Below are 26,514 nucleotides of genomic sequence, written 5' to 3'. Positions count from 1 at the left end.
GCCCGTGTGGCTCACACTAGCCCTGGCGCTGTCTCTACAGAGCTCAATGTACTGCAATGGCTGTCTAAAGGGTGTTTTTACCTAGGTGGCTGGGACTGAAAAGGAGGAAGAGACAGGATAGAAGGAACCAAATGGGTGACGGTTCTGCCAGTGGGGATGGAGCAACTGCTGGTAACCACAGATAAAGGGAAGAAGAGGGTCCTGCCTCAGTTTTATGCTGTCCAGGCTATCTTGATCTTTTGTCAGTGGAGCAGATGGCTGGATTGAACTTAAAACTTTCCTGCAGGTTTTCCATGTAACAAGTGTGATGTTTTTACAGACCCTAGAGCAAAACAGAGTTCTCTTCTGACCGCATCCCAATCTTCCCTTATCTGGAAACCATGCACAATGAGAGTATGTTAAGCCAAATGCCCTCAGCTGCTCACCCACCATACCAACATACCCAGTCACACACATTGTATTTGGAAAATAAAAGGGGGAGCAGTGTGGAGGAAAAACACTAACCCAAACTTCCCGTAGGCATTGAATTATGAAACTTCAGCACCTCTGCTCCACTTTCCTGGACGCTGGTTGTCCCAAATCCCCCTTTCTGGGGATATTGCTGCATAGTGACCTAATGGCAAGCCTGATGCAGCCAAAAGGAGTTGTCAAAGACAAAAAAAAAAAAAGCAAGAAAAAGAAGGAAGAGGAGGAAGCTGAAGAAGATGAGAAGGAAGAGGAAGAAGATGAAGATGAAGATGATGATTATATATAAGTTGGTTCTAGTGCAGTTTTTTTCTTGTCTATAAAGCATTTAACCCCCCTATACACAACTCACTCCTTTTAAAGAAAAAAAAATGAAATGTAAGACTGTGTAAAATTTGTTTTTAAACCATATGGTGTCTTTTTTTTGTATGGTTAACACACTACAGAATGTGTCTTTAGATAGCCCTGTCTTGGTGGTATTTTCAATAGCCACTAACCTTGCCTGGTACAGTGTGAGGGTTGTAAATTGCCATGGAAATTTAAAGCAGGTTCTTGTTGGTGCACAGCACAAATTTATATATGGAGATGGTAGTTTTTCTTTTTTTCATCTTCAGTTTTCTATAGTGCAGTTTATATGAAGTAATTGTTCTGTTAAACTGAAATACTACTCTGTAACTGCAAAAAAAAAGTTGCAGCTGTTTTGTTGACATTCTGTATGTTTCTAAGTAAATACAATTTTTTAAATTAAAAAAAACCTTTAATTTCCAGCAGCTTTTGCAGCCCTCCCCCTCCCTGCAGGACTTTTTGTCTATGCCAATTTGCAGCAAATCTGAGCTGCCTCACTCTACTCCTCCACTTCAGCTCCTGCAGAGCTCTCTCTGCTCCCATCACAAGCCAAGCTGTTAACCCTCCTCCACCAGAACTCTTGTATCTGCCTCCACCTCCACACCAGCTTTGGAATTTTGTGTCAGCTTCTGCTCCTTTACAGATTGATACTCTACAATCTCCTTTTCAATTTCTGACCCCTTCCTTTAAGCTCTGCCTCAGGCTTCTCTCCTCAGTGGACCCAATGCTGTGGATGCCCAGGTAGGGCAATCTCCTCTGAGGTCAGGAGCAGCACCCAGGCTAAAGAGAGGTTTACAATCCCCTCTTCCTTCAGCTCTGTCTCCAGTACAGCAGAGTCAGGCTCAGCTATCAGTTCAGGCCACTTTTTTGCCTTAACTTTTCCTATAAGGCCAGAAAGTCCTTTGGATGCTGATAATGAATATGATTCAGGTTTTGAGTTCATAACTGAAAAACTGTTTCAGAGAAAAGAGACAGTCAGAAGGCATTTCCAGTCCTAAGAGTACCAGGAAAAATTCCTAGTCATGAGAGTTTACCTTTAGCAGTTTATAACTTACTCTGTACAGATATAATTAACAATGGGGTTCAAAGTCCTTTTACTAAAGGCATAATTGAAGCACAAGAAATGAGTCAGTATTTTCAAAGTGCCACCTCTGAGATGATCACTCAAACCACTATTGATCAAGAATTATATTTTTTAATTTTTAAAATCTTTACTTATTTATTATTGGATAGAGACAGAGAAATTGAGAGGGGTGAGGGAGATAGGGGAGACAGAGACACCTGCAGCCCTGCTTCACCACTCATGAAGATTTCCCCCTGCAGGTGGGGACCAGGGCCTTGAATCTGGGTCCTTGCACACTATAATGTGTGCACTTAATCAGGCGAGCCACCACCTGACCCCTGATCAAGAAATATTAACAGCGCTAGGTGTATTAGAAGCAGCCATTTCTTGGCTTAGTGGCTATCAACATACTTTGTGTAGGTAGAATAAGTTATCTGTGTCCCAGTTTACGTCAAATTGATGGGGCTTATAGTCAACAGTATCTATACACCTTTCCCATATTTGGCAGCTACCCTCTTCCCTGATCCAGTTTTCTGGTCCTTTATGCAGCCATGACACCATCTCCCCAGACAATAACTTGGATTCACCTGCATATCAGATTTCAAGCTCAGGGAAAAAAAAAAACTTAGTATAGTCACAGATCCTTTGGAATATAACTAAAATATGCCTACTAGCTATCTACAAAACGGAGACCCCCCCTCCCAACTCTTCATCTGCACTACTCCAGCCTTTAGGTTTATGATTAGTCAACAATTTGTTTGGCTCTATATGTTAACTCTCTTTTCAGCCATCAGGTTCCAGATGCTACCACGATGCCAACCAGACTTCCCTGGACAGACAACCCCACCAGTGTGCCCTGAGCCCACCCCACTAGGGAAAGAGAGGTAGGCTGGGAGTATGGATAGCCCTGTCAACGCCCATGTTTAGCGGGGAAGCAATTACAGAAGCCAGACCTTCCACTTTCTGCATCCCACAATGGCCTTGGGTCTATACTCCCAGAGGGTTAAAGCTATCAAGGGAGGGGATGGGATATGGAGTTCTGGTGGTGGGAACTGTGTGGAGTTGTACCCCTCTTACCCTATGGTTTTGTCAATGTTTCTTTTTTATAAGTAATTATAAAAAAGAATAAATTATCATGTGATTCTGGGTTTCATTATATGTGTATTATACATGTACTTTCTTTTTTAAAATTTCTTTAATGGGGGATTAATGTTTTACATTTGACAGTAAATACAATAGTTTGTACATGCATAACATTTCTCAGTTTTCCACATAACAATACAACCCCCACTAGGTCCTCTGTCATCCTTTTTGGACCTGTATTCTCCCCCCACCCACCCCAGAGTCCTTTACTTTGGTGCAATACACCAATTCCAGTTCAGGTTCTACTTGTGTTTTCTTTTCTGATCTTATTTTTCAGCTTCTGCCTGAGAGTGAGATCATCCCTTATATTCATCCTTCTGCTTCTGACTTATTTCACTTAACATGATTTTTTCAAGCTCCATCCAAGATGGGCTGAAAATACACCTGTACCTTCTAATCATACTTAGTACTGGGCTGAAGTTTAGTGCACATTACATGGGACATTTCACAATCATCTCGGAAGAGACTTTAATGGCTTACAAAATCACCTACATGTTCACATGACTCACCTCAAACAAGAAGCTAAAAAGATCCTTATATGTCATCTTGAGGCTCTGGCCCATTGGTGAAATCCTCAAAACTGGGTTTCTGATTTTCCATCTCCATGTATGTATTCTTATGGGTATTGGCTTGATCGTATTTCTATTCTTCTTAATAGTCCTCTGGATAGTTTGCTCCTTAGTTCAACAGACTCTGCAAGCAATAGACCTAGCATCCTCCACTGACATTGGATTTTGATAAGTGAAGATTCTGAAAAGTCTTTTTTAGCTTAAAGAAGAAAAGAGGGTGTGTACGATATATACATCTTGCTATACTGGGCATTTGCCTGTTTTAGATTAGCAAAAACTATGAATTACTCAATTGCTCTGTAAGGATGAGGTTTTGCCCTCTTGGGAGAAATAGTTAATATGGGAGGCCTCCTAATGAGCTGCTATTCTGGATATTGGGTAAATGTATACTCTTGAAAAATCTGATTTAAGGGCAGGGGAGATAGCATAATGGTTATGTAAATAGCTTTCGTGCCTAAGACATCAGGAATCCCAGGTTTGATCCCTAGCCCCACCATAAACTAGAGCTGATCAGTGCTTTGGTTAAAAAAAAAAAAAGGAAGAAAAAATAAAGTTACTATATAAAAATAAAAACTCAGTGCAGACAATTCAGACTGGGGTTAAAAAGAGAAAGATGGTGGCACAGCTATATACAAATAATGTCAAAGGACATAAATTATGGTGATGTTGGGTATTATACAGCAAAACTTAACAAAGGAATTTTCAAAGTTAACCCAATTACCAAATAATGTTATTATAACAATAACTATCTATTGTCTTCTTTAAAAAATTTTTTTATTGCTGTTGTTATTGATGTCGCCATTGTTGGACAGGACAGAAAGAAATGGAGAGAGGAGAGGAAAACAGAGATGGGGAGAGAAAGACAGACACCTGCAGACCTGCTTCACCGCCTGTGAAGGGACTCCCCTGCAGATGGGGAGCTGGGGGCTCAAACTGGTATCCTTATGCTGGTCTTTGTGCTTTGCGCCACGTGCACTTAACCTGCTGTGCTACTGCCTGACTCCCTATTGTCTTCTTGAACCCTAAGACAGAAGGAACCTCACATTTCCACTACAGAGCCTATATTTTCCCCAGTCCTGGAACCTTAGGGTGGGGCACACTTTTCCTGCATGCCTCTCTCAATTCAAACCAAATAATATTGCATCTGCTGATCCCAACCTAATCAATGCAGTGAGTACCATCTCAGCATGCTTCACTTCAGACTGTGTCCAGGTGTGGAATAACCACCCTTCACACTCATTAGTTGGGTCAGACCTTTCCTTTCATAGTATTCTCTAATTCCTTTCCAGGTGATTCACTTCCTAACAAAGTCCCAAAACCTAGATATAGACCAAGTCCCGTTAGTTAGAGCATATGTTCACACGTATCCATAAACTAGGGCAAAATATATACTTGAAAGCAAAAATACACAATAGTCTGCAGTGAGTCAGTATAAAGTTCCTAATGAAATAGTATCTAATTAGACTTAGATACCCTCCTCACCTACTTCCTATTACAGTTCTCTCACTCACTCCAAAGCTAACCTTATCAAAGCAAGGACTGCAAAAGCTGAATAAGGACAAGAGACTGTCATACTTTATCAATGACTCTTTAGTCACTATCAGGCTACCCCATCAGCTGTGGCCCTAAATGGGGAGTCCTGAGATTCCCAAACAGACATGATGGGTCTAGACCTCAAATAAATCCCTCTCTCTATTGTTACAGGTCATCTCTATCAGGAAAAACAAAAAAGACCCCTTTGTGGGCTCCCCATAGGACCTTGCCCTCAACTTGGATCAACAAAGGTAGAGAATGTTCCATCCTTCTAAGGAAGGATGGACAACATACTCTATGCTGCACCTGAGGAAGATGGGTCGATACCAGGGCAGCACGGAATGTTCCTACTCATGACCACAGAATGTGAGCTCAGATCTAGAGGGATGCAGAGGTCACACAGGCTCCTAAGGTGAATATGGCCCCCAGACCAAATCAAATCGATGGGGTTTACAGTCAACAATATTTATACCCCTTCCCCATATTATGGAGCTACTCTCTTCCCTGATCCAGTTTTCTGTCCCTTTTCCAGCCATGTCATTGCCTCCCCAGACAATAACTTGGATCCACCTGCATATCAGATTTCAGGCTCAGAGTTGGGCTGTAGTGCAGCAGGTTAAGCGCATGTGGCAGATTTCAGGTTGAGAGAAAAACAACAACAACAACAACAACAAAACCTAGTATAGCCACAGGCCCTTTGGAATTTAACTAAAATATGCCAACTAGCTATCTACAAAATGGAGGACCCCCCCAAACTCTTCTCTACACTATTCTAGCCCTTAGGTCCATGATTGTTCAACAATTTTCTTGGCTTTGTATGTTAACTCTCTTGTTAACCATCAGGTTCCAGATGCTAGCATGATGCTGACCAAACTTCCCGGGACAGACAACCCCACCAATGTGTCCTGGAGCTCTGCTTCCCCAGAGCCCCTCCCCACTAGGGAAAGAGAGAGACTGGCTGGCAGTATGGATCGACCAGTCAACGCTCATGTTCAGTGCGGAAGCAATTACAGAAGCCAGACCTTCAACCTTCCGCATCCCACAATGACCTTGGGTCCATACTCCCAGAGGGATAAAGAATAGGAAAGCTATCAGGGGAAGGGATGGGATACAGAGTTCTGGTGGTAGGAATTGTGGGAAGCTGTGCCCCTCTTATCCTATGGTTTAGTCAGTGTTTCCTTTTTATAAATAAAAAATTAAAAAAAAAGAATAGGAAAGCTATCAGTTGAGGGGATGAGATACGGAGATCTGGTGGTGGAAACTGTGTGGAGATGTACCCCTCTTATCCTATGGTTTTGTTAATGTCTCCTTTTTTAAATAAATAAAAAAATTAAAAAAGAGAAATATGGGGATCAGGCGGTAGAGCAGTGGGTTAAGTGCACATGACTCAAAGCACAAAGACGGATGTAGGAATCCCAGGTGGGGGTTTGATTCATGGGCAGTGAAGCAGGTCTGCAGGTGTCTGTCTTTCTCTCCCCTCTCTGTCTTCTCTTCCCCCTCTCTGACTTCTCCTCCTCTCTTGATTTCTCTCTGTCCTATCCAACAACAAAAATGGTAATAATAACAATAACGACAACAAAAAATGGGCTCCAGGAGCAGTGGATTTGAAGTGCAGGCACTCAGCCCCAGCAATAACCTTGAAGGCAGAAAAAAAAATAGAGAGAGAGAGAGAGAAAAGAAAGAAAGAAAAACAATGTGAAAGTCAGCTCTAAGTCTGAGAAGTAAACATGAGGTGACAGGAGCCTTTCCTGCTCTGTGCTGTGTGCGTCTCTCTGTGTGGATGCAGACACACAAGATACGATCTTCCGAAGCTCCGCAGAGACTCACAGTGTGTAGAGCATTTTGTGCTCTGCCCTGACAGATTGTGAATATCACACTGACTTCTCATATGACTTAAAGATTTCTAAGTGTTTCATATTTCATGCTTTCTCTGGATATCTGATAAAATACTTTATAACAAATCAGACAAATTCCCTGTATCTATATCTATCTATCTATCTATCTATCTATCTATCTATCTATCTATCTATCTATCTATTTTACTGGAGCATTACTCACCCCTGGCTTATAGTGGTGCAGACTGAATCAGGGACTCTGGAACCTCAAGCTGAAGACTTTGGAATCTTTGCATAACCATTATGCTAATTAGCTCCACCCCAAACTCCCTTTGTTTGTACAACTGAATTGGGTTCTGTTTTTCCAGTTAACACCTGGATACCTGAGAATACACTGAACCAGGAGCAAATATGATTTCCCAACCCCAGAAGGACAAATTCCCATGAGACTGCATTTCTCAATGTGCCGCTAAGCACACTAGCACCACTTATGAGTGTAACTGTCTGGAGTGTTTTGCCTCTCTCTGATCCTTTGGTAAATGCCAAAAGAAAAAAAAAACAGATTAATGCTCAATGAAAATAAAAAAGAAAAGAAAAATCAAGGAGTGTATCTCCATAAAATGGTGAGATCATACCCTGGGAATTAAAATGTGCAACTGGAAGGAACCCACCCTTGCAGAACATTCTAGATGATAAAAAGTACAGTGGAACATATTTTACACCATTAAAATCACAGCATAAAGGCCTCTGATATCAGAAGCAATTGAGTGACAAATGCCAGGCAAAGGCCCACGGAAACCAGTACCTGCAGCTGCACAGTCTCTGCACCTACAAGTTCACTGCCAGCTTTTGGGCTGAGGTTGAGCACAGAGGTGGCTCCACACTGTGCTGGGAGATGGAGCCTCTCACCCACAGGGAGGCTCTTTCCAACCTCTGCCTTTGGAGCCAAGCCCTTCACTAGGGGTTACAGAGGGGAAGAAGATAAAACAGTTAATATAAAACACTTAGATCGGGAGTCTGGCTGTAGCGCAGCGGGTTAAGAGCACACGGCGAAGTGCAAGGACCGGCTTATGGCGTAAGGATCCCAGTTCGAGCCTCAGGCTCCCCACCTACAGGGGAGTCACCTCACAAGCAGTGAAGCAGGTCTGCAGGTGTCTGTCTTTCTCTCCCCCCGCTGTTTTCTCCTCCTCTCTCCATTTCTCTCTGTCCTATCCAACAACGACATCAATAACAACTACAACAATACAACAACAAGGGCAACAAAAGGGAATAAATAAATATTAAAAAAAAAAAAACCAAAAAAACACATTGATCTACCCAGAGAGAAAAACTCTAAAATCCTGATTCTCAAATCAATTATAAAATTAGAATCCTCACAATGAAGGAGGAAAGTGGGCTTTTAGTGTAAGTATAATGTAGCATGTAGAGATGTTTCTCAGTGATACACTCCTGAAACTTACACAATGTAATACCAGAAACTGACTTCAAGAAACATGGAACATGAGAGTGGTGCTAATGTTCTCTACTGTGACAAAAACTACACTTGCTTCCAATGGAAATATTCACCTATATGGTTAGCAAGAACTCATCTGTTCCTGTCTGGTCACTCTATACTGACACAGCCTTACAAGGATATTTAAGAAAATGTATCAGTATTATTTCTAGAACCCTATGGGGTGGAGCTAGCTGCAAGGAAAATACAAACTGTTTACCTCACAATTCAAGCGGGCTTCACACTGAGGAGGGAGTGTTTTCACCATGGAGGCAGAGGGAGAGGGCTGGCTCATTTTCCTGAGTAAAAGTGGGACCCCAGATCCAAAATAAAGTCCATTAAAAGTGGAAAGGGGGAGTGGGGCGGTAGCTCAGCAGGTTAAGCTCAGGTGGCGCAAAACGAAAAGGACCGGTGGAAGGATCCCAGTTCGAGCCCTTGGCTCCCTTTGTAGGGGAGTCGCTTCACAGGCGGTGAAGCAGGTCTGCAGGTGTCGGTCTTTCTCTCCCCCTCTTTGTCTTTCCCTCCTCTCTCCATTTCTCTCTGTCCTATCCAACAACGACGACATCAATAGCAACAACAACAATAAAACAAGGGCAACAAAAGGGAATAAATAAATAAATATTTTAAAAAATGAATTAAAAAAGTAGAAAGGGAAGTGAAAGGTTGACTTAGTAGAAGATAACCTTCTTCTTTTTTTTTTTCTTTGACATTTTATTTGATCACATGGTGCTGGGCCTGGAGGGGCCATAGCAGTCTAGAATGACAGTAGTGGCAGAAAATGTTACAGCTCCAAGAAAATTCGCACAGAAGGGGGATGTCAGTTCCCATGGACTCCTTAGATCAGAGTCAGTATCAGTCTGGGGTTCTCACTGCTCCGAGGGGCTGGTGTCTGCTTAGAGGCAGGAAGGAAACTTGAATAGATGTGACCAAGGCAGGTTTGTTGTCCAGGGGTTCCATTCTTCTGTGTGGTCATCCTTCAGTTGTGGGGGGCTACAGTGCAGCTCCCCTGTGGTCTCAGTTCTGGCAGAGAGAAGATAACCTTCTAATATGTATCTGAATATCAAGCTTTGAGTTTAGGAACAGTTTTTTTGTGAGCATAATTCCTGTCTCCCACCCAAAAAATTCACATTATGGTCATCAGTTTACCAGGCAGTTAATGTGAGCTAAGTCTTACTGTGAAAAGTGACAGGTCTTAAAAGTTTCTTTCAAAACTCATTGCATATGCAGCTCTGTCACATATATTCTACTACTTACAAACCTAAATAAATATATTAATAAGATTTGCAAATTACAGACTATGTAATCAAGAGTTTTTAAAAATAAGAATAAATGGGGAAGCAATCACAGAAGCCAGACCTTCCACCCTCTGCAACCCACAACGATCCTGGGTCCATGCTCCCAGAGGGATAGAGAATGGGAAAGCTATCAGGGGAGGGGATGGGATATGGAGACTCGGTGGTGGGAATTGTGTGGAGTTGTACCCCATCTACCCTATGGTTTTGTTAATTTATCCTTTCTTAAATAAAAAAATAAATTAAAAAAAGAATGAATAAAATAACTTTTAATTTAAGCCATATGACAAGCTCACTTTTCTCTGCCTGGCTTCTAATCGTTCCTCTAATGAGCAACACCTTTGATAGGCTATTCACAGTTGCTCTTTCAATTGAAATAAAAGGGCTGAGTTCATATATATATATGCAACACACATTTACTAATTGTGATAAACAACTATCCTAATATATTATCAACACATGGTAACAAGAATGCCTTTTCTGTTGTTCTTTGATGTTCCTAACAGAAATTTCTTATGCAGAGCTTTAATATTAAGTTTAGGGACAACATCTCCTGGATCGATTACATTACCCAGTTCTCCCCTCTCTTCTGTTGCCTGCTGCTCTAGTTGTCAGACCCAGGGCCGCAGGCACGCAGAGCATGTGCTGTGTAGCTGAACTGTGGTCTCGTTCTCTCTCTTCCTACATCTCCGCTTCCGTGAAAAGCAAAACAGCAATAAAAGACACAGAGAGCGGGAAAGACGCCACAGCGCCGAAGCTTTCTCCACTGTGACTGGGGCTCGGTTTGAAGCCGGATCACCCACGTGGCAAAGCAGGAGCTGTTTTGCTGGCCTCTACCCAGTTCTTTTGCTTTCTTTATTTCTTTTTAAAATTATCTTTATTTATTGGACAGAGACAGCCAGAAATCGAGAAGGAAGGGGGAGATAGAGTGGGAAAGAGACAGAGAGACACCTGCAGCCCTGCTTCAGCACTCACAAAGCTTTCCCCCTGCAGGTGGGGACGGGGGGGGGGGCTCAAACCCAGGTCTTTGCGCACTGTAACATGTGCACTCAACCAGGTCCACCACCACCTGGCCCCCCGTCCAGTTCTAAATAGAAAGTCAATAAAAGAATCCTACACACGGTGAGGTATTTATTTCAACTAGTGCTTTTAAATAGCAGAAAAGCCTAGGAAAAAATCTGTGAGAATTCAAGGAGTTACTGAACAGAAACTCGAGTTGCTCAGAGACCTCCAGCCCCCACCTGCTGACACAGCTTGCTGGCACACGCCGAGACCTGCTCTGCGCCTGATGGTGCCTTGATGGTCATGCTGGTCTGCATCTCATTCGATTCCTGGATGGCCTTTGGTATGCCAGTGTCTGTGTAGGCACTTGCTGAGGACCCTACCTTCCTCTTCATAAGTGCCTTCCTGAGGGAGCTCTCATGCTGAGAGACCAGAACACTCTAGGTGTTCCAAAAGTGTCGGGCTGAGCTTCACTGACGGGAGACAGACGACCAGGGACTCATGGTTGAGCTGTAGGCAGTATCTCTTTATTCATGCAGGACGCAGCACAATCTATACCAAGCTAGACTAAACTAACAACTAACTAAAACGAACAATGTTGTCTTTATATATGCTTCCCAAGTAGGGTGTGAACAGGATGTGACGCAGAGAGGGTGGAGAGAAAAGTGAGTGGTGAAAATCAGGGTGTGACAAGGAGAGGATCAGGGTGTGACAAGGAGAGGATCAGGGTGTGACAAGGAGAGGGGGTGGAGCAGGTGAGAACCACCAATGCCCTGGAGGGAAGGTGGTGCTTTATGTAAATGTCAAAGTGATTTATGTAAATAGATGGCAGTGGTTATGTAAATAGAATACAGTGGTTATGTAAATAGAATGCAGTGTTAAGAAGGGGGGATTTAAACCAAATGAAACAGAAGGGGTTTTTAAAAGCAGAATTAGAAGATACCAACACAAAAGTATCTGAAAGAAAAGTCAAAATAGAAACAGTGGCTGCAAGGTAGCTCAGAAAGTAGAGTGCAGCCCTTGCATGCTCACAGTTCCAAATTGAATACCCAATACCCAGTGGCACATATGCCAGAGTGGTGCTCTTTCTTTATATAAAGATTCTCTCTTTCTTATGTACATAACTAAAAAATTTGAAAGGTGTATCAAGAGCTCTTTCCAAATAACAGGATTAAAGTTAGGGTAAACAACTCCATGCATCCTCCTGGACAAGTTATTGAAACTGTTACACTCAATCTACAGTTAGAGAAATGATCCTGAAAGGTAATGAAGCATTGATTCTCGTCATTCCTCCCAAGTCTTGCATGGGAATTAGCAGTTTCAGTCAACTCAGGAAATTTCAGGGATGTGTCTAAAGCCAAACAGAATGGACCATCTTTGGGGTTTCAGACAAGATCTCTTGTCCTGACTGTGATGCCCACTTACAGATATGGAAGCAGTGAAGATCCATGAACTGACCCCGATACTCTTTTGTTCTAGCTGAAGCAGAGCTATCGCCTCATTCTGCTGGAAGATGTCTCCCAGACAGCACTTAATTGTTTGCTTAGTGCTGCAGCTTCCTAAAAAGAGTTATCAAGAAAAAAGTTAATAAATCCATAAATAGAGAATGATCATTTAAGGACAGACTCCCAATGAACCCCATTCCCCTCCTCCCACCCTCACATAAAGTAAAGCCCAGTTGGAGACAGAAGGCTGCGTGGCCCTGCAAAGAAAAGGGAGCTCCCAGGTTATGGGGTCAAAGGAACCCTCCTGCACTGCTGGTGGGAATGTAAATTGGTCCAACCTCTGTGGAGAACAGTCTGGAGAACTCTCAGAAGGCTAGAAATGGACCTATCCTATAATCCTACAATTCCTCCTGGGGATATATGCTAAGGAATCCAACACACCCATCCAAAACGATCTGTGTACACATATGTTCTTGGCAGCACAATTTGTAATAGCCAAAACCTGGAAGCAACCCAGGTGTCCAACAACAGATGAGTGGCTGAGCAAGTTGTGGTCTATATATACACAATGGAATATTACTCAGCTGTAAAAAAAATGGTGACTTCACCGTTTTCAACCGATCTTGGATGGACCTTGAAGAAATCATGTTGAGTGAAATAAGTCAGAAACAGAAGGATGAATATGGGATGATCTCACTCTCAGGCAGAAGTTGAAAAACAAGATCAGAAGAGAAAACACAAGTAGAACCTGAACTGGAATTGGTGTATTGCACCAAAGTAAAAGACTCTGGGGTGGGTGGGTGGGGAGAATACAGGTCCAAAAAGGATGACAGAGGACCTAGTAGGGGTTGTATTGTTATGTGGAAAAGTGGGAAATGTTATGCATGTACAAACTATTGTATTTACTGTCGAATGTAAAACATTAATTCCCCATTAAAGAAATTAAAAGGGGGGGGCTCCCAGAAAAGCCCAAGACCACAGCCCTCCCTCCAGCTGGAACTCTGGAAGCAGCAGTAGTGAGAGACCACTCCTCTTCCAGAGATCCAGAGATACTTTCTCGCAACCTGGATCTGGAGAACAAGTGGACACAGACACTGTTAAGTTGGGAACCTGGCAGCACCCAGGACTTTAAGGTTGGTGTAACTGTGTAAGAGTATCCTGGAGGGGAGGGATCAGGGCTCCAGGACATGGGGGAGGTTAGTGCAGCTCTAACTTCCTATTCTAAGGAATAGCAAGTTTTTGAGTCCAGACCCCACAGCACTGAGCTCTGCTGGAGATGGAGGGCCTGGCCACTCCTTTCAGGACATGGAGAGAAGGACCCTGTTGGTAGCTCCTGCATGCTATCCTGGGTGGAGCTCTGTAGTTGCCCAGTAGACAGTCAGAGAGCCACAAAGTCTGTGGAGCTGTCTACACTGGTGCCCAGAACACGTGATTCCTGGTGCTAACACAGGCACAGCAGGTTTCGCAGACCTCCAGCAGGAAGGAAACCTCACAGACTCCTGAGGTTCACTTGGGCATAGCTCGGAGGCAGATGACAGCCCCCTCTCCACCCTGCCAGTCTGTCTGGGTGGGTGACTAGGACAGGAACTAAGCAACCGCCCAGCCACCTGTTCCTCCCTAGGATGTCCCTCCCATGAGTCCTCTCCCCATGGAAGCAGAGGGGACTGTGACTCTTCAGGAAGGACTCAGAGGAGTGGTCACTGTATCACTGTGTTTACCTTGCTGGGCTTCCTGGCAAATGGCCATGACACTGGGGTTGAGGATCCTGCTCAGCACTCTGGCACCGAGGTTTGGGGGGTTTCCTGAAGTAAGAGCCCCAGAAGGTTGAAAAACAGCTAGAGAACATCCTACTCTGTCAGGTCAGTCTGGTTACTTAGTAACAGGGATTCTAAGGTCAACCAGGAAGTGAGCTCACTCCCTGGGGTCCTCTTCTCTAACATCCTTCCTCAAATCACAGGTATGCTAATCATGTTGTTTGCTTTGCCACCACGGTTATCTCTGGGGCCCAGTGCCTGAAAAACTCCACAGATTGTTGTGGCCTTTGTTTACTTATTTCTTCCTTCTTTCATCCCTTCCTTTCTTCCCTCTTCCCTTGCTGGTCCCATGTGGTGCTGGGGACTGAACCCAAGGCCTCTCACATGTTAAGGCATTCGCTTTACCAGCTGACCCTGAGCCTGTATTTTGTAAATACAGATATTCTTAAGTTTATTAGCATGGGAATATTACTATGGGAATACAGTGGTTCCTTCTACCCCCTTGACTGAAAATGTCATGTAGCTGACTCAAGAATTCTGGCAGAAGCTGCATCAGAGATGAGGACACTGCTCCTCTGCATCCAAAAACAACATCCCACAGTGCAGCTAGTAGCCTGGACCTCTGGGAAAAGGTGGCGGCAGGCGCCCTGGCTGTCGTCAGGAAGACCCGCACAGCTAGAGGCACAGCCACTGGACTGGCACCTCTGGAGGCTGCAGCTTTGGGCGGCCCAGGGCTCCCTGAGTGGCCGCTAGGGGGCCTCGCACCCGGCAGCATTAAGGGCGTGGACAGCGCCGGCGGGTCAGTGCGGTTCAGGTCAGCCTGTCAGGAGCTCCTTCCATCTCCCACCACAATCCATACGTGATGATGATGTATGAAATCATTTACTTTTAGATAGAGGCAGAGGGACTCTGAAAGAGATCACAGCACCAGAGAATCCGCCCAGTGAGCTCAATGGTCCTTGGAGCCTGGATGGAACAGGTGAAGGAAGGGTCTGGGAAGGCAGGAGGGCTCTGGGGCTGTGCCAGGATGCCAGGGAATCTCTGCAGGACTTTCACCTATTGACACTTTAATGTAAGCTTATCTGTGTTTGCTGACTTTGAAGCCTCAGGAATGAGTCTCTTTGCATAACCATTATTTTACCCCCCCCCCATTTATTGAACATCAAAGAAATCTACACAGTTGAGTCCGGGCTAATACACTTTTCTGGAAAAAGAGACTTGGAATGATAATAAATACATCTCTCACTATAATGCTGTGGACAAGAAGTTTATTGAATGTTGTCCCAGGCAATTATTTCAGTGTAATAATCAGCAGTGACCAGAACAAGTTAGACTCTTAAGAAATGTTACATAATCATAAAACACCAGCATGTACATGATAATTAACCAGTGAACCAAAGATTTCAAAGGTAATATAAACTGTTTTGTACTTGCAACCAAAACTTAGCTCTTTGAAATGCAGGGTTTCTTAAGTAACCTAAGATCTGCTATTGTCCTCAGACTCAGATCTGTCCTCATCTTCACTAATCTGGAGTGACAAAGTTCATAAGTTTGCTTGTAAGATGCTACTACCTGAAGCCAATCACAAAGATTGCTATCCTAAGGTACTTCTTGGTAAGCTACTTCAAATACCTTTTAACAGTTGTTTCTCAGAAACAACGGTAATTTTATCCTTGAAGTGTGCAATGTGAACATTTCCAAGATTTCTACTTTCGTATTGACTTTAACCTTTTATTGAAACTGTTCTTATTTAAGAAAGAGAGAGAGAGAAAGAAAAGAAATAATACTAAACAAGGGATGAAAAGCCTATATTTCAGAGGAGATACCCTAAGGATATAGAGAACTTGCAGAATCAGTACTTCTGTTTCCAATGGGATGAGTAAGATCCAAACCAAATGTCCACGTTGCCTTCTTAGCTTGTCTTTCTGTAGTGCCAAGTTTGAGACCCCACCATTTCACAAAGAGGAAAATTTTATAAAATATTTTCATTTATTTGTTATTGGATAGAGACAGAGAAATTGAGAGGGGTGGGGGAGATAGAGTAAGGGAGAGAGACAGAGAGGCACCTGTAGCCCTGCTTGACCACTTGTGAAGCTTTCCCCCTGCAGGTGGGAACCAGGGGCTTGAACCGGGTCCTTGTGCATTACAATGTGTGCACTTAACCTGGTGTGCCACCTCCTGCCCCCCAGAGAGGAAATGTTAATCTATTTAAGTTGAGACCCAACAAGAAAGAGGACCAGAGCACTGTGCAATTCTGTCTAATGGCTGTGCTGTGGAAAGAAACTAGGACCTCTGGGGCGATGAAAGGAGATACCATACTGGGGTGATGAAAGGAGATACCATAATGGTTACATAAAAAAGTTTCATGCCTGAGGCTTCAAAGTCTCAGGTTCAGTCCCCTGTACCACCATCAGCCAGAACTGAGTCATGTTCTGGGCTCTCTCTCTCTCTCTCTCTCTTTCTCTCTGTCTCTTTCTGTATCATCTTTCTCTCTATCTTTCATTAATATAAAATATATTTAAAAATAGAGTCTGGAACCTTGGATTACCAGGTAATGCCTAATGTACTATATCTGCACTTGGATTCCCATCATCTACAGTAAATTTTAATGCTTATTAGTACACACATCGTGCATATCAAGCAAATTTCAAGTAGGACAGAACAGTGATTATTGGCATGATCCAGGTAATTAACCAGGTGGATGGATAATGCTGGATGGTTTCTTCTGCCTTGGATGATGCAGCTGAAAAGCAAAAGTGAATACTGTCAAACATAAGTAAGTACCATCAAATATAAAAAGATGGGAGTTGGGAGGTAGCGCAGTGGGTTAAGCGCAGGGGCGCGAAGCACAAGGATCAGCATGAGGATCCCGGTTCGAGCCCCTGGCTCCCCACCTGCAGGGGAGCCGCCTCTCAGGCGGCGAAGCAGGTCTGCAGGTGTCTGTCTAGCTTTCTCTCCCCTTCTCTGTCTTCTCCTCCTCTCTCCATTTCTCTCTGTCCTATCCAACAGTGACAACATCAACAACAATAACTACAACAACAATAAAACAAAGGCAACAAAAAGGAAATAGATAAATAAATAAATATTTAAAAAAAACATAAAAAGATACCTTCCCACAAGTACTTCCCCACATTGGCACATGTTGCCTCCGTATTGGCTACATCACATGAAAGCCATGCTCTGGGACCCTGGACATTAAAGAGAAAGGGATTGGGCCTTGTTCTCTTGAAACTCAGTTCTCTACTGAGGGAGATAGCAGATGCTAACATAATTACTATAGAGACTGACATATTTCTTGTGAAATAATGAAGACCTTTTCCAGGATGAAAGAGTGGGAGTGCTTAATGTTGTTTGAGGTAAATGGGGTGGACTTCATATGAGTTGGCTTTGCAGAGGCCAGCGGTGATACACTCAGTCGAGCTCACACATCACTGTGCTCAAGGACCCAGATTCAAGCCCCTGCTACCCCACCCTATAGGGGGTATACTTCATGACTTGTGAAGGAGGTTGGAGGTGTCTATCTTTCTCTCATTCTCTCTATCTCTCCTCCCCTCTAATTTCTCTCTGTCCTAGCAAATAAAATAGAAAGAAAAGAAGAAGGAAAAAAAAGAAATGGGTGGGGGAATGGCCTTTGGGAGCTGTAAATTCACAGAGCCAGCACCAAGTCCCAGCAATGACCCTGGTGGCAATAAATAAATATTAATGTTAATATAGCAAAGAGCTGGCTTTTGAGTTTGCTAAAGGAGAAATGGAAGAGAGGATGATGAGAAGGCCTGGGATGACAGTGATACATGTAGATTTGGGCCACACACAGGTCAGTCCACACATAGGTCCCTCTTGAACGTGGGTGTTCACCCACACAGGTCTCTTCCTCCACAACATGCCGCCCAAGGACACAAGTGAGACTCCAGCATGCAACATGCAGTTGAAGTCAAACACTGCTGGTAGAGAGAGCCTTGATTTGGGGAGAACTGACCAAAGCCAGAATAGGAGAGCAATGTGTCTAAAGTCAAGGTCACTGGTGAAAGGAGGAGATTCTCCTGTTGGTAGGGAAGGGAGTGTAAAAGGAGAATATGTGGAAATTAGGGCAGTTACTGACTCTACACATCAAAGTCCACCCAGAAATCTGTCATTGTCTCTCTATCTCATACACACGCAGAGAATGCACAGACCTTCACAAACATACCCACACCCTCCACTCTACTCAGTTACCTATGGAATCCAGATATTCCTCAAAGTTGTTTAAGAATTCCTGAAGCCAGAACTGGCACTCTTCATTTGAAATGTTCTTGAAATAGCTTGCCACACGATGGTTGGCTACCCACTCCTCCTTGATCCCTATGGCTCCAGGTTCAAGGACTGACCAGTTCATGGTCATTGTGTTAACGAGGGCTGTCTGTCCATTGATGTTGAATTCCCACAAAGCACCAGTGCACTCTCCTGCACTCCTCTGACAGCACATGTTGGCTTTCAGCTTGGGGGAACCTGCACTCCCACAAAAAAAAACAAAAAAAAACACCCACGTCTGAGAGCCCCTCCTCTCCCAGTGCCCAGGGTGTGTCTCACATTCAGGGGCCTGGACTCTCCTCTCCAGGACCTGCCTTTTCCTGCCCAGCGTAGCCATCTTGTCTCTAAGGTGGGACCATGTTCATTGTGACACAAGGCCCCTTTCTTCCTGTGCGCTGCCCCTTCTCTTCTCTTGCTCCCCGTTTCCAGCTCCCATGCCCTCCCCATACTCACTCTTGTGTGCTCTTCCCTTCAGAATGGTGTCACTCATGATACTCCTGAGCTCATACCCGGTTTCTTCTATAATTCTTGTCAATTCTTTCCATGATTTGGTGTCCTTGAACTTCTCCCCCAGCATACCCACAGGTGTGGTCTTCTTGTTATTGTCATACTGAAGGAAAGTCCTTTCATCCACTGAGCCCTGGGCTTCATACCAGGGCTGTCCAGGTGAGGCCTCAGATCTGACAGTGAGGTTGAGGCAGAGAGAGTGAGGCCCTGTGAGAGAAGATGCAGCTGTGAGCCGGGGCCTCCCTCCCTGTGAAGGGCCTGGCTGCAGAGGGAGGGTCTCCGCCCCAGCCTCTGCTGCTTCTGGCTCTGAGTCCTAGCTCTGCTTTAATTGTCTGAGGTTTAGTCACATACTGTGATGCTACCATGTTTTCTCACTTGCACTTACTGGTACCAGAATCAGATACAAATATTTTTTACCCATAACCATAGGAAGTACAATATAATATCTCTCCCTGAAGGACCAGTGACAATATGGACAGATTTCTAGCAAATATGAAGTAAGACTCCAAAGAATCATCTCAAGTTCGTAATGATTCCTGGTTCCAGGAATCATTATGTAGAGGCTCCTGGAGGAGCAGGTGGCCTTGGCAGGAGGAAGAGCTGCCCCTGTGAGCACAGGGTCTGGGTGTCAGTAACCTCCTGGGAGCAGCTCCGCCACTGCCCCCACCTCTACACAACCTGCCCATATGAGAGACCTGGACAGGCCCCACCTGCCTGAGCCCTGGATGATGCCCCTCCCTCCTCCTCCTCCCCAGCCAGGTGGTGACAACCCAGGACACTCACCTCCCAGAGTCTCCCTGGCTTCTAGCAACAGCAGAATGAGCCCAAGCCCTGCAGTGAAAACTGCCATCCCCAATCTTTCCAGCAGTTTTCGATTAACCTGTAGAAGTACAGGGTTGTATATATTCCCCCAACTGGGGACACTGCTCAAAGAATTCACTCCAGGGAGGACTTATAATCACTACTAGAATTCAGAAGGAAGAACACTTATACCAAGGAAGTGTTCTGTATATATTCGAAGTGTATTTATTAAGTTGAAAATGGTATGCTACATAAGAAAATTTACATCCTCCTAAACCCATGCCCAAAGCCTCTTCTGATGTGTGTAATATTGTAATTTCATTTTCTCTCCTTCCACCTATTTCTGATCTCTTAACCTTCTGTCTCTTTTGCCTTCTCATTTCTGTTTCCCCACTATCTTGATTAGGTTTGCTTTCACCAAATACCCAACAGTGTTAACCAAACATTCAGGGCAGAGATCAGGGATGTAATTCAGCAGGTGGACAGCATGCCATAGCTTGAGAAGACCCTGGACTGGGCACTATATGAGAACCCCACAGTTAGCACCAAGGAACTTCATGAGTGGTTGAGAATTGTGTCTCCTCCTTTCTCTCTCCTACCCTTCCATTCTCTTTCCCTTTTCTCTTAAAAACTGAATAATGATAAGACAAAGAGGCAGCTTAGTGGTATCACTCATGGCTGGAGCCCTGAATTCAATCCTTACCACAGCATTTCCATTATTCTTTGTCTTACCATTATGTCTGGTGTCTTTTCAAGTTTGTTGCAAGGGTGTTTACTTTGGTAGGCTTGAACAGATGTTCCCTGCAATTTGTTTATCTGTGTGCAGGATTGTGGAGCCTCTCTCATGTGCAAATGCATCTGAGTTCCAGGGAAAAAAACCTGTAGGGAGCCCACAGAGATAGTCCAGCTGAGCTATGCTTCACTTGGCATGAATGTGGGGTAAACAAGAGGTTAGGCTAAGAGAGCAACTCCCAAGTAACAAAACGATAGACCATGTTCTCAGGGCTCTCTGACAGCAATGTACCAGTTAGGTGGGGTTTTGCCACTGCAGCCTGGGCCAAGACTGAGCTTCTGTGTGTGTGAGCAGCAGTTGTGGTGTTAACTTCTGTATCACAGAGGCTCCACTGAAGATGAAGATCGTGCTGGGGTGTAGGTGCTGGCTGAGGATGAAATGTCTGCAGCAAGCCCTTGTAGGTCAGGTCAGGTCAGGTCAGGTCAGGTCAGGTCAGAAAGTGTCAAGAAAGGGACACTGTGGCTCCCTGGAGGGGCAATAGCCCTTGCAGTCTGTTCAGGTATGGAACAAGCTGGCCTCTGGACTATTTGTTCCAGGCCCCCTAAAGCCAGCACCTAGTGATGTGGATGGGGCCGTTGTTCTGGAGGGTGGCGCCCTTATCTCTGATAGATGTGAGCGAGGGTGTGTGTAGCTGCAAAGACAGGAGGGTCTCCTCTGCTCAAACTGTAAAGAGAAGCAGACTCCAGGCCCCTTAAAGCCAGCACCTTGTGATGTGGATGGGGCTGTTGTTCTGGTGGGTGGCACCTTTACCTCTGATAGATGTGAGCGAGGGTGGGTGTAGCTGCAAAGACAGGAGGGTCTCCTCTGCTCAAACTGTAGAGAGAAGCAGACAATAACAACGAACACTTTAATAATGGTGATGATGATAGTAGGGATAATAATAATAACAATAATAGTAAATGGAGTGGGGGGTAGATAGCATAATGGTTATGCAAAAAAGACTCTTGTGCCTGAGGCTCCAAAGTCCCAGGTTCAATCCCTCACACCACCATAAACCAGAGCTGACCAATGCTCTGGTTAAAAAGAAAAAAAAAATAAATGAAAAATAGTGACCAAAGCCACCCAGGTAAAGCAAAGATATCTGAAGAGACCTATGCACGTCAATGTTCAAAGCAGCATAGTTTGCATGGTCCAGGAGGTGGCGCAGTGGGTAAAGCATTGGACTCTCAAACATGAGGTCCTGAGTTCAATCCCTGGCAGCACATGTACCAGAGTGATGTCTTGCTCTTTCTTTCTCCTCCTATCTTTCTCATTAATAAATATATACAATCTTAAAAAAAACAAAGCAGCATCGTTTGTAAACTTGGAAGCAACCCAGGTACCAATGGTATACCTGAATGGCTGAGAAGGCTGTGGACCACCTACACGATGAAATACTAACTATGCTGATGTTAAATATCATGTGGGGATCTCCTTTGAAAAATCTTGGCTGGAACTTGCAGGTATCATGCTCAGTGGTTTAAGCCAGAAAGAGAAGGACCAATACTGAATGATCTTATTCAATGGTGGAACTTAAGAAAAAAGAATAGTAAGAGAAAACACAGGAAGAACATTGGGCTAGGTGTGGTGTGATTCATGAAGCCACATGCGGGAGGAAGATAATAGATGGAATGAAGAGACATTGGGGTCCTGGCGTATGATGGGTGAGGGAGCTCTATAGTGGAGGACAGAGTGTCTTCTAGTCACACAAACACCTATCATGGGAAGATGAGGAGTTGTACCTATGTTTCCCTGACTGCACTGTGAAACATGACCTCCCAATAGTAGACATTGTAAAAAAGACAGACAGAGAAAGAATAAACATAATAAGAAAATATGAATACACTCACAAAGAGAGAAAAAGAGATAATCTGAAAACTTATAATGCAACAAAGAAGAAAATAATTATGAGTGTACACACATGCCCACACCCAATGGTGGTAGCAGTGATAATGTGTAAAGTTCTTGTAAGAGGCAAGCAGCAGACCGGTTCCCTTCATACCAGCTGGGGAAAACATTGGTCTGATGATGCGTCTCCAAGTTCCCAAAGTACCTATCTTTGCAGTCTCCAGTGCAGTGGTGAGTGGGTGGAGCTGAAGACATGGATTGATGATGAGGCTGTGGGTTGCTTCAGGGGGTGGACCAGTAATCTGCCAAGTTACATCTGTCTTGTTCTGCAATTCAGGACTGATCGAGAAAGGGACACACACACACACACACACACACACACACACACGTATTTTGCTCCAACTCAACAGTAAGACTGGCCTGAAGGCAAGCTGTCCTTTCATAGGATCTCTGCTCAGGGTCATGACCCACCTCTATTCCATGTCACTGCCCCTGTGCTGTATTATCTGTGTGTCCCGTTGTCTCTGAAAACTTGGTCTAGCCACATTGTTAGGGAAACCCAGTTAACTGAGACTGTCTGAATTTATGGTCATTTTGTTTTGTTTTTGTTGCCTGCTTCTCTGTAAGTGGGTAAGAACTTTAAAATAACAGAGAGAAAATAGTAGGAAGGGTTTTCAAGAGCACCGTGGGAGCACTTTACACTTTGGCAGGAGCTTTAGAAAGATAATCACACCTGGAAGAGACACAAGCCCATAGAAAAGCCAGATAATCTCAGCAGACCAATGGGAAGTTGACTCAAGGTGGGACTAAAATTAGGACTACAACAGAAGGAAAGCATATGCAGGAACCAGTTCTCTTCGCGACTTCATGTAGCCACTACTACATAAACTTTCCTGACCTTAACCACCTTGTTTCTGCACATCTACTTTCCTTCTACCTAATCGTGGAGTCATTTGAGACTCTTCCAAAGTGTTATCTGTAAGTGGACTAGACTTCTTCTAGGAGGGAACTGACCATAGGCCTCCTCTGAGACCCAGGACTTATTCACAACAACACCGGCAATCAGAACCAGAGTAGGCTTAGCAGAAGACCACATCTGGGACGTTTCCTCCCTTGGCATAAAGTAGTCCCAGACAGTCCACTGTATTTCAATCCAGAGACCTGCCCGCACTCCACACAGTCAAATATTCTCCAGGGACAGAAAGCTCCTGGTTGGTCAGGTTTTGTTGTCTAGCTAGCCTGCTTCAGCAAGTTCACAAAAGGGGTGTTGGGTACCCCCTGTATTTGTGTGCTGAGGCATTGCTGATTCAAGAACAGCTGAGACCACCACCTGTGATGCTAGAAGTCTAAGATAGTTTCACAGAAAACTTTCTTCCTGCTGGAATCTGAGGTGGAGTTTACTTCTGAAATGTGGCCAGGCAGGTTCTCAGCTGGGGCTGCAATGCATTTCGCCTCTGGAGTGAAGACTCTAGGACCCTCTTCTTCTTCCAGTCAGCCTGCTACAGGTTTGGGCTTGGGGATGGGAGACAAAAACTTACAGCTCATCTCTGTCCTGTTCAATGTGCTTGGTTGTTGCTCTGCTGTTCACATATGTTGCAAGTTTCCTGTGACTTTGTTGCATCCCCGTCTCTGCAGCTCCTTCTGTGCTGGCTGTAGAAAGGCTTCGACACACTTCTCCCAGGATCTAAAGAAATTTCGCTTCGACACACTTCTCCCAGGATCTAAAGAAATTTCTTGAGCAGAAAAAGACTAGGCTTGGATTCATGCAGTTAACTTGGCTCTCTGCTTACTACCATAACATTAAAGAAATTAATTACAGAAAGGCCACACTTTATCTTAGCAGGATTATAATGACCATGTAGTCCACTCATTTGTGTTTTGGTAGAAGTCATGCTTTGCAAACTTGAGGAGGCTCTGGTTTGATCCCTGTAAGCACAAATAGCCAGAGAGATAGTCTGGGCTTGCCCTCTGTCATTGAACTGCTAAACAGGTCTTTATAAACAAAGGTTTATGGTGACACGCCAGGATGAATTCACAGGTTACTGTGCATAAGGACTGAGGTTCAAGCCTGCAGTCCCCAACTGCAGGGGAGGAAACTGCATGAGGGTGAGGAAGCTGCATGAGGTTGAGGAGGTACTGCAGAGGTCTCTGCCACTCCTTTCCTGCTTAGTTTCTCTCTCTATCCAAAAGTAAATAAATAGATAAATTTTTAAGTTTAAATGACGGCTGAATACAACTTGGCTATTAAAAATGATAAAGTCATCACCTTTGCTTCATCTTGGATGGAACTTAGAATCATCATGCTAAGTCAGATAAGCTTAATAGGGAAGAACAAAAAAAGCAGATGTCTTATTGTTAGAAAGTGAGACCTGGACTGAGTGGAATGTATTGCACCAAACCAAAAGGCTCTGGGGAAGGGGGGTAGTGCTGAGAGGGAGACAGACAGGAAGATACTGTCAGTACTGCTTTACCGATCATGAAACCCCCTCTCCCTCTACTGCCACCTGCAGACTTCCTGTCTGCTCTGTCCTGAACGTGTGTACCTAGGGCTTGAACCCAGGTCTTTGTATATTGTTGACATGTGCACTCAACCAGCTGCACCACCACCCAGCCCTTGTAACATATAAATATTAACCAAAGTGGGACAAACACTCCAAGTCCAGCCACAGTGAAGCTCTGCTTCATGCACCTTCATGTGGCCTTTTCCTTAATGAATAGAAGTTGTTTTTTTTCAGTCTACAAGAACTTTTATTTTTTAAAACTACCTGATTAACCAGTGAAAGTAATACATAGGGAAAAGAATAGTCTTTTCAGCAAATGGTATTGGACAAATGAACATTCACAAACCAAAAATAGATTGAGGTCTCACATCTTTTTTTTTTAATGGCTTTTTAAAATAAATTCCATATCATTTATTTATTTATCTATCTATTTATGGGGCTACATAGGTGATGCTGGGAATTGAACTCAGGACCCCCCTCTGCTAGAGAGTCCAATGCTAAATCTACTGAGGCACCTCCCAGGCTGCAAATAATTGTTCCTGAGTTTTCTGTGGCTCCCTGCTCTAATGAATAGAAGTTTTGAAACACAAGGTGGGTGTTGGGACAGAGAACTGATTTTAGTTGCCACCCTGGCTGTCAACTTCTCCTTCCTGCTATTCTCTGCACAGGATCTGTGACAGAACCAGAGGAGCTTCCAAGCCAAAGGGGTCCTTCTTTGTAAGGAAAATGGAACAGCAGCCTGAGAGCAGTGAATTCAGGCCAGTGCCCAGGGTGCCCCCTCACCAGCCCCACCAGCCTCCTCCCTGCCCCCAGACACACAGAGTCAACAAGGGAAATGCTGCTGTCCTGGTCAGTTCAAGGAGCTGAGGTTCTGGCTGGGGCTCTGGCTGGATTCAGAGCCACAGCACTTCCAAACCTCAGCTTTGCTCAGTGATCTCCAGCTCTTGTCCTTTAAAGGGGTGAAACTGGTTGGGTCTGTGTACAGGTCGGGTGCTTCACATCACAAACAGACTGCGGCCCCACCCACCCCTCAGAGCTATGGGGTGAAGGAGAACAGAGGGGACAGAAAGGGGGGTAGCTGGGAAAAGAGTTTAGAACCCTCACAGTGAGTGTCTCCTGGCACCTAGTGAGCTCAGAACCCGGCTCCCTGGGGATAACTCAGGTCCTGCCAAAGCAGGAAGAGGCTTGCAGAATCCTTACAGTTCTTGCTTCTCTGTCTCTGTGCGGGCCTTGGTCTGCCCAGAGCAAATGGCTGAGGTGGGGGCCCAAATGACACAGTGAGCAGAAGAACCTGGCTGGGATCTTGCACCTTCCTCGGCTGCTGTCATCGCCTGAGGATCTACAGACAGAACAGAGGACACCGTGGGGACCCTCAGGACTGTGCCAGATGGTAGGCAGAGGCTGTACCCCCTCTTTATGGTGGGGGAGGGTGGTGATCCTGAAGGGGTGTCTTGGGAGGGAGTCACCTGCATTGTGACTGTCGTGATGTGGTGGCTGCTTTGCTGCCAATAACAGATGGTACAACCAGGGCTCAGGGTGTCTGTGCTGGTGGGCGCAGTTGGTCACAGTGGCAGAGCCAAGGCTAGAGCAGCATCAAGAGGTCAGCAAGGGCACAACCTGTGGCTGCTGGGTGCCAGAATAGCCTCAGAAGGCGGATGAACGGTGCTGACATTTCCCTGAAGGGAATTCTGGGGGTTTCTTCTAGCTCTGCCCACCTGGAGGTTATCCTTCCTAAGGGTAACTGATTCTTTGTTGGGAAAAATTTGCAGCCTTCTCCTCCTACCTGAACCTAAATTTCTTGGCAGGGTAATTTGTGTGGGAACACTGAGGACTTTTCTTTTCTTTTTTAAATTTTTTAAA

The 26,514-nt window shown here is 44.6% G+C and overlaps 1 protein-coding gene across 4 annotated transcripts; it reads right to left on the bottom strand.

Annotated features, from left to right (window-relative positions):
• Positions 1 to 16,521: 16,521 nt before the first annotated feature.
• On the bottom strand, positions 16,522 to 26,043 carry LOC132542674 (retinoic acid early transcript 1E-like). 4 transcript variants are annotated; one of them, XM_060205345.1, is made up of 7 exons: positions 25,855 to 26,043; positions 23,692 to 23,837; positions 21,077 to 21,139; positions 19,516 to 19,612; positions 18,679 to 18,939; positions 18,151 to 18,423; positions 16,522 to 16,681 (listed from the first exon to the last, which is right to left on the bottom strand). In XM_060205345.1, exons 4-7 carry the CDS (start codon positions 19,580 to 19,582, stop codon positions 16,575 to 16,577), a joined length of 708 nt encoding a protein of 235 aa, XP_060061328.1. In that variant the 5' UTR covers positions 19,583 to 19,612; positions 21,077 to 21,139; positions 23,692 to 23,837; positions 25,855 to 26,043; the 3' UTR covers positions 16,522 to 16,574. The 4 variants fall into 4 exon arrangements, with proteins under 4 accessions (XP_060061328.1, XP_060061327.1, XP_060061326.1 ...); XM_060205344.1 differs by lacking the exon at positions 25,855 to 26,043 and having other exon boundaries at positions 21,031 to 21,139; positions 23,692 to 23,848; XM_060205343.1 differs by lacking the exon at positions 25,855 to 26,043 and having other exon boundaries at positions 23,692 to 23,848.
• Positions 26,044 to 26,514: the final 471 nt, after the last annotated feature.

The sequence above is a fragment of the Erinaceus europaeus genome, chromosome 13, assembly GCF_950295315.1.
Source record: "Erinaceus europaeus chromosome 13, mEriEur2.1, whole genome shotgun sequence".
NCBI lineage: Eukaryota > Metazoa > Chordata > Mammalia > Eulipotyphla > Erinaceidae > Erinaceus > Erinaceus europaeus.
The sequence above is the reverse complement of the archived record's forward strand: the minus strand, read 5'-3'. Positions and strand labels throughout refer to the sequence as shown.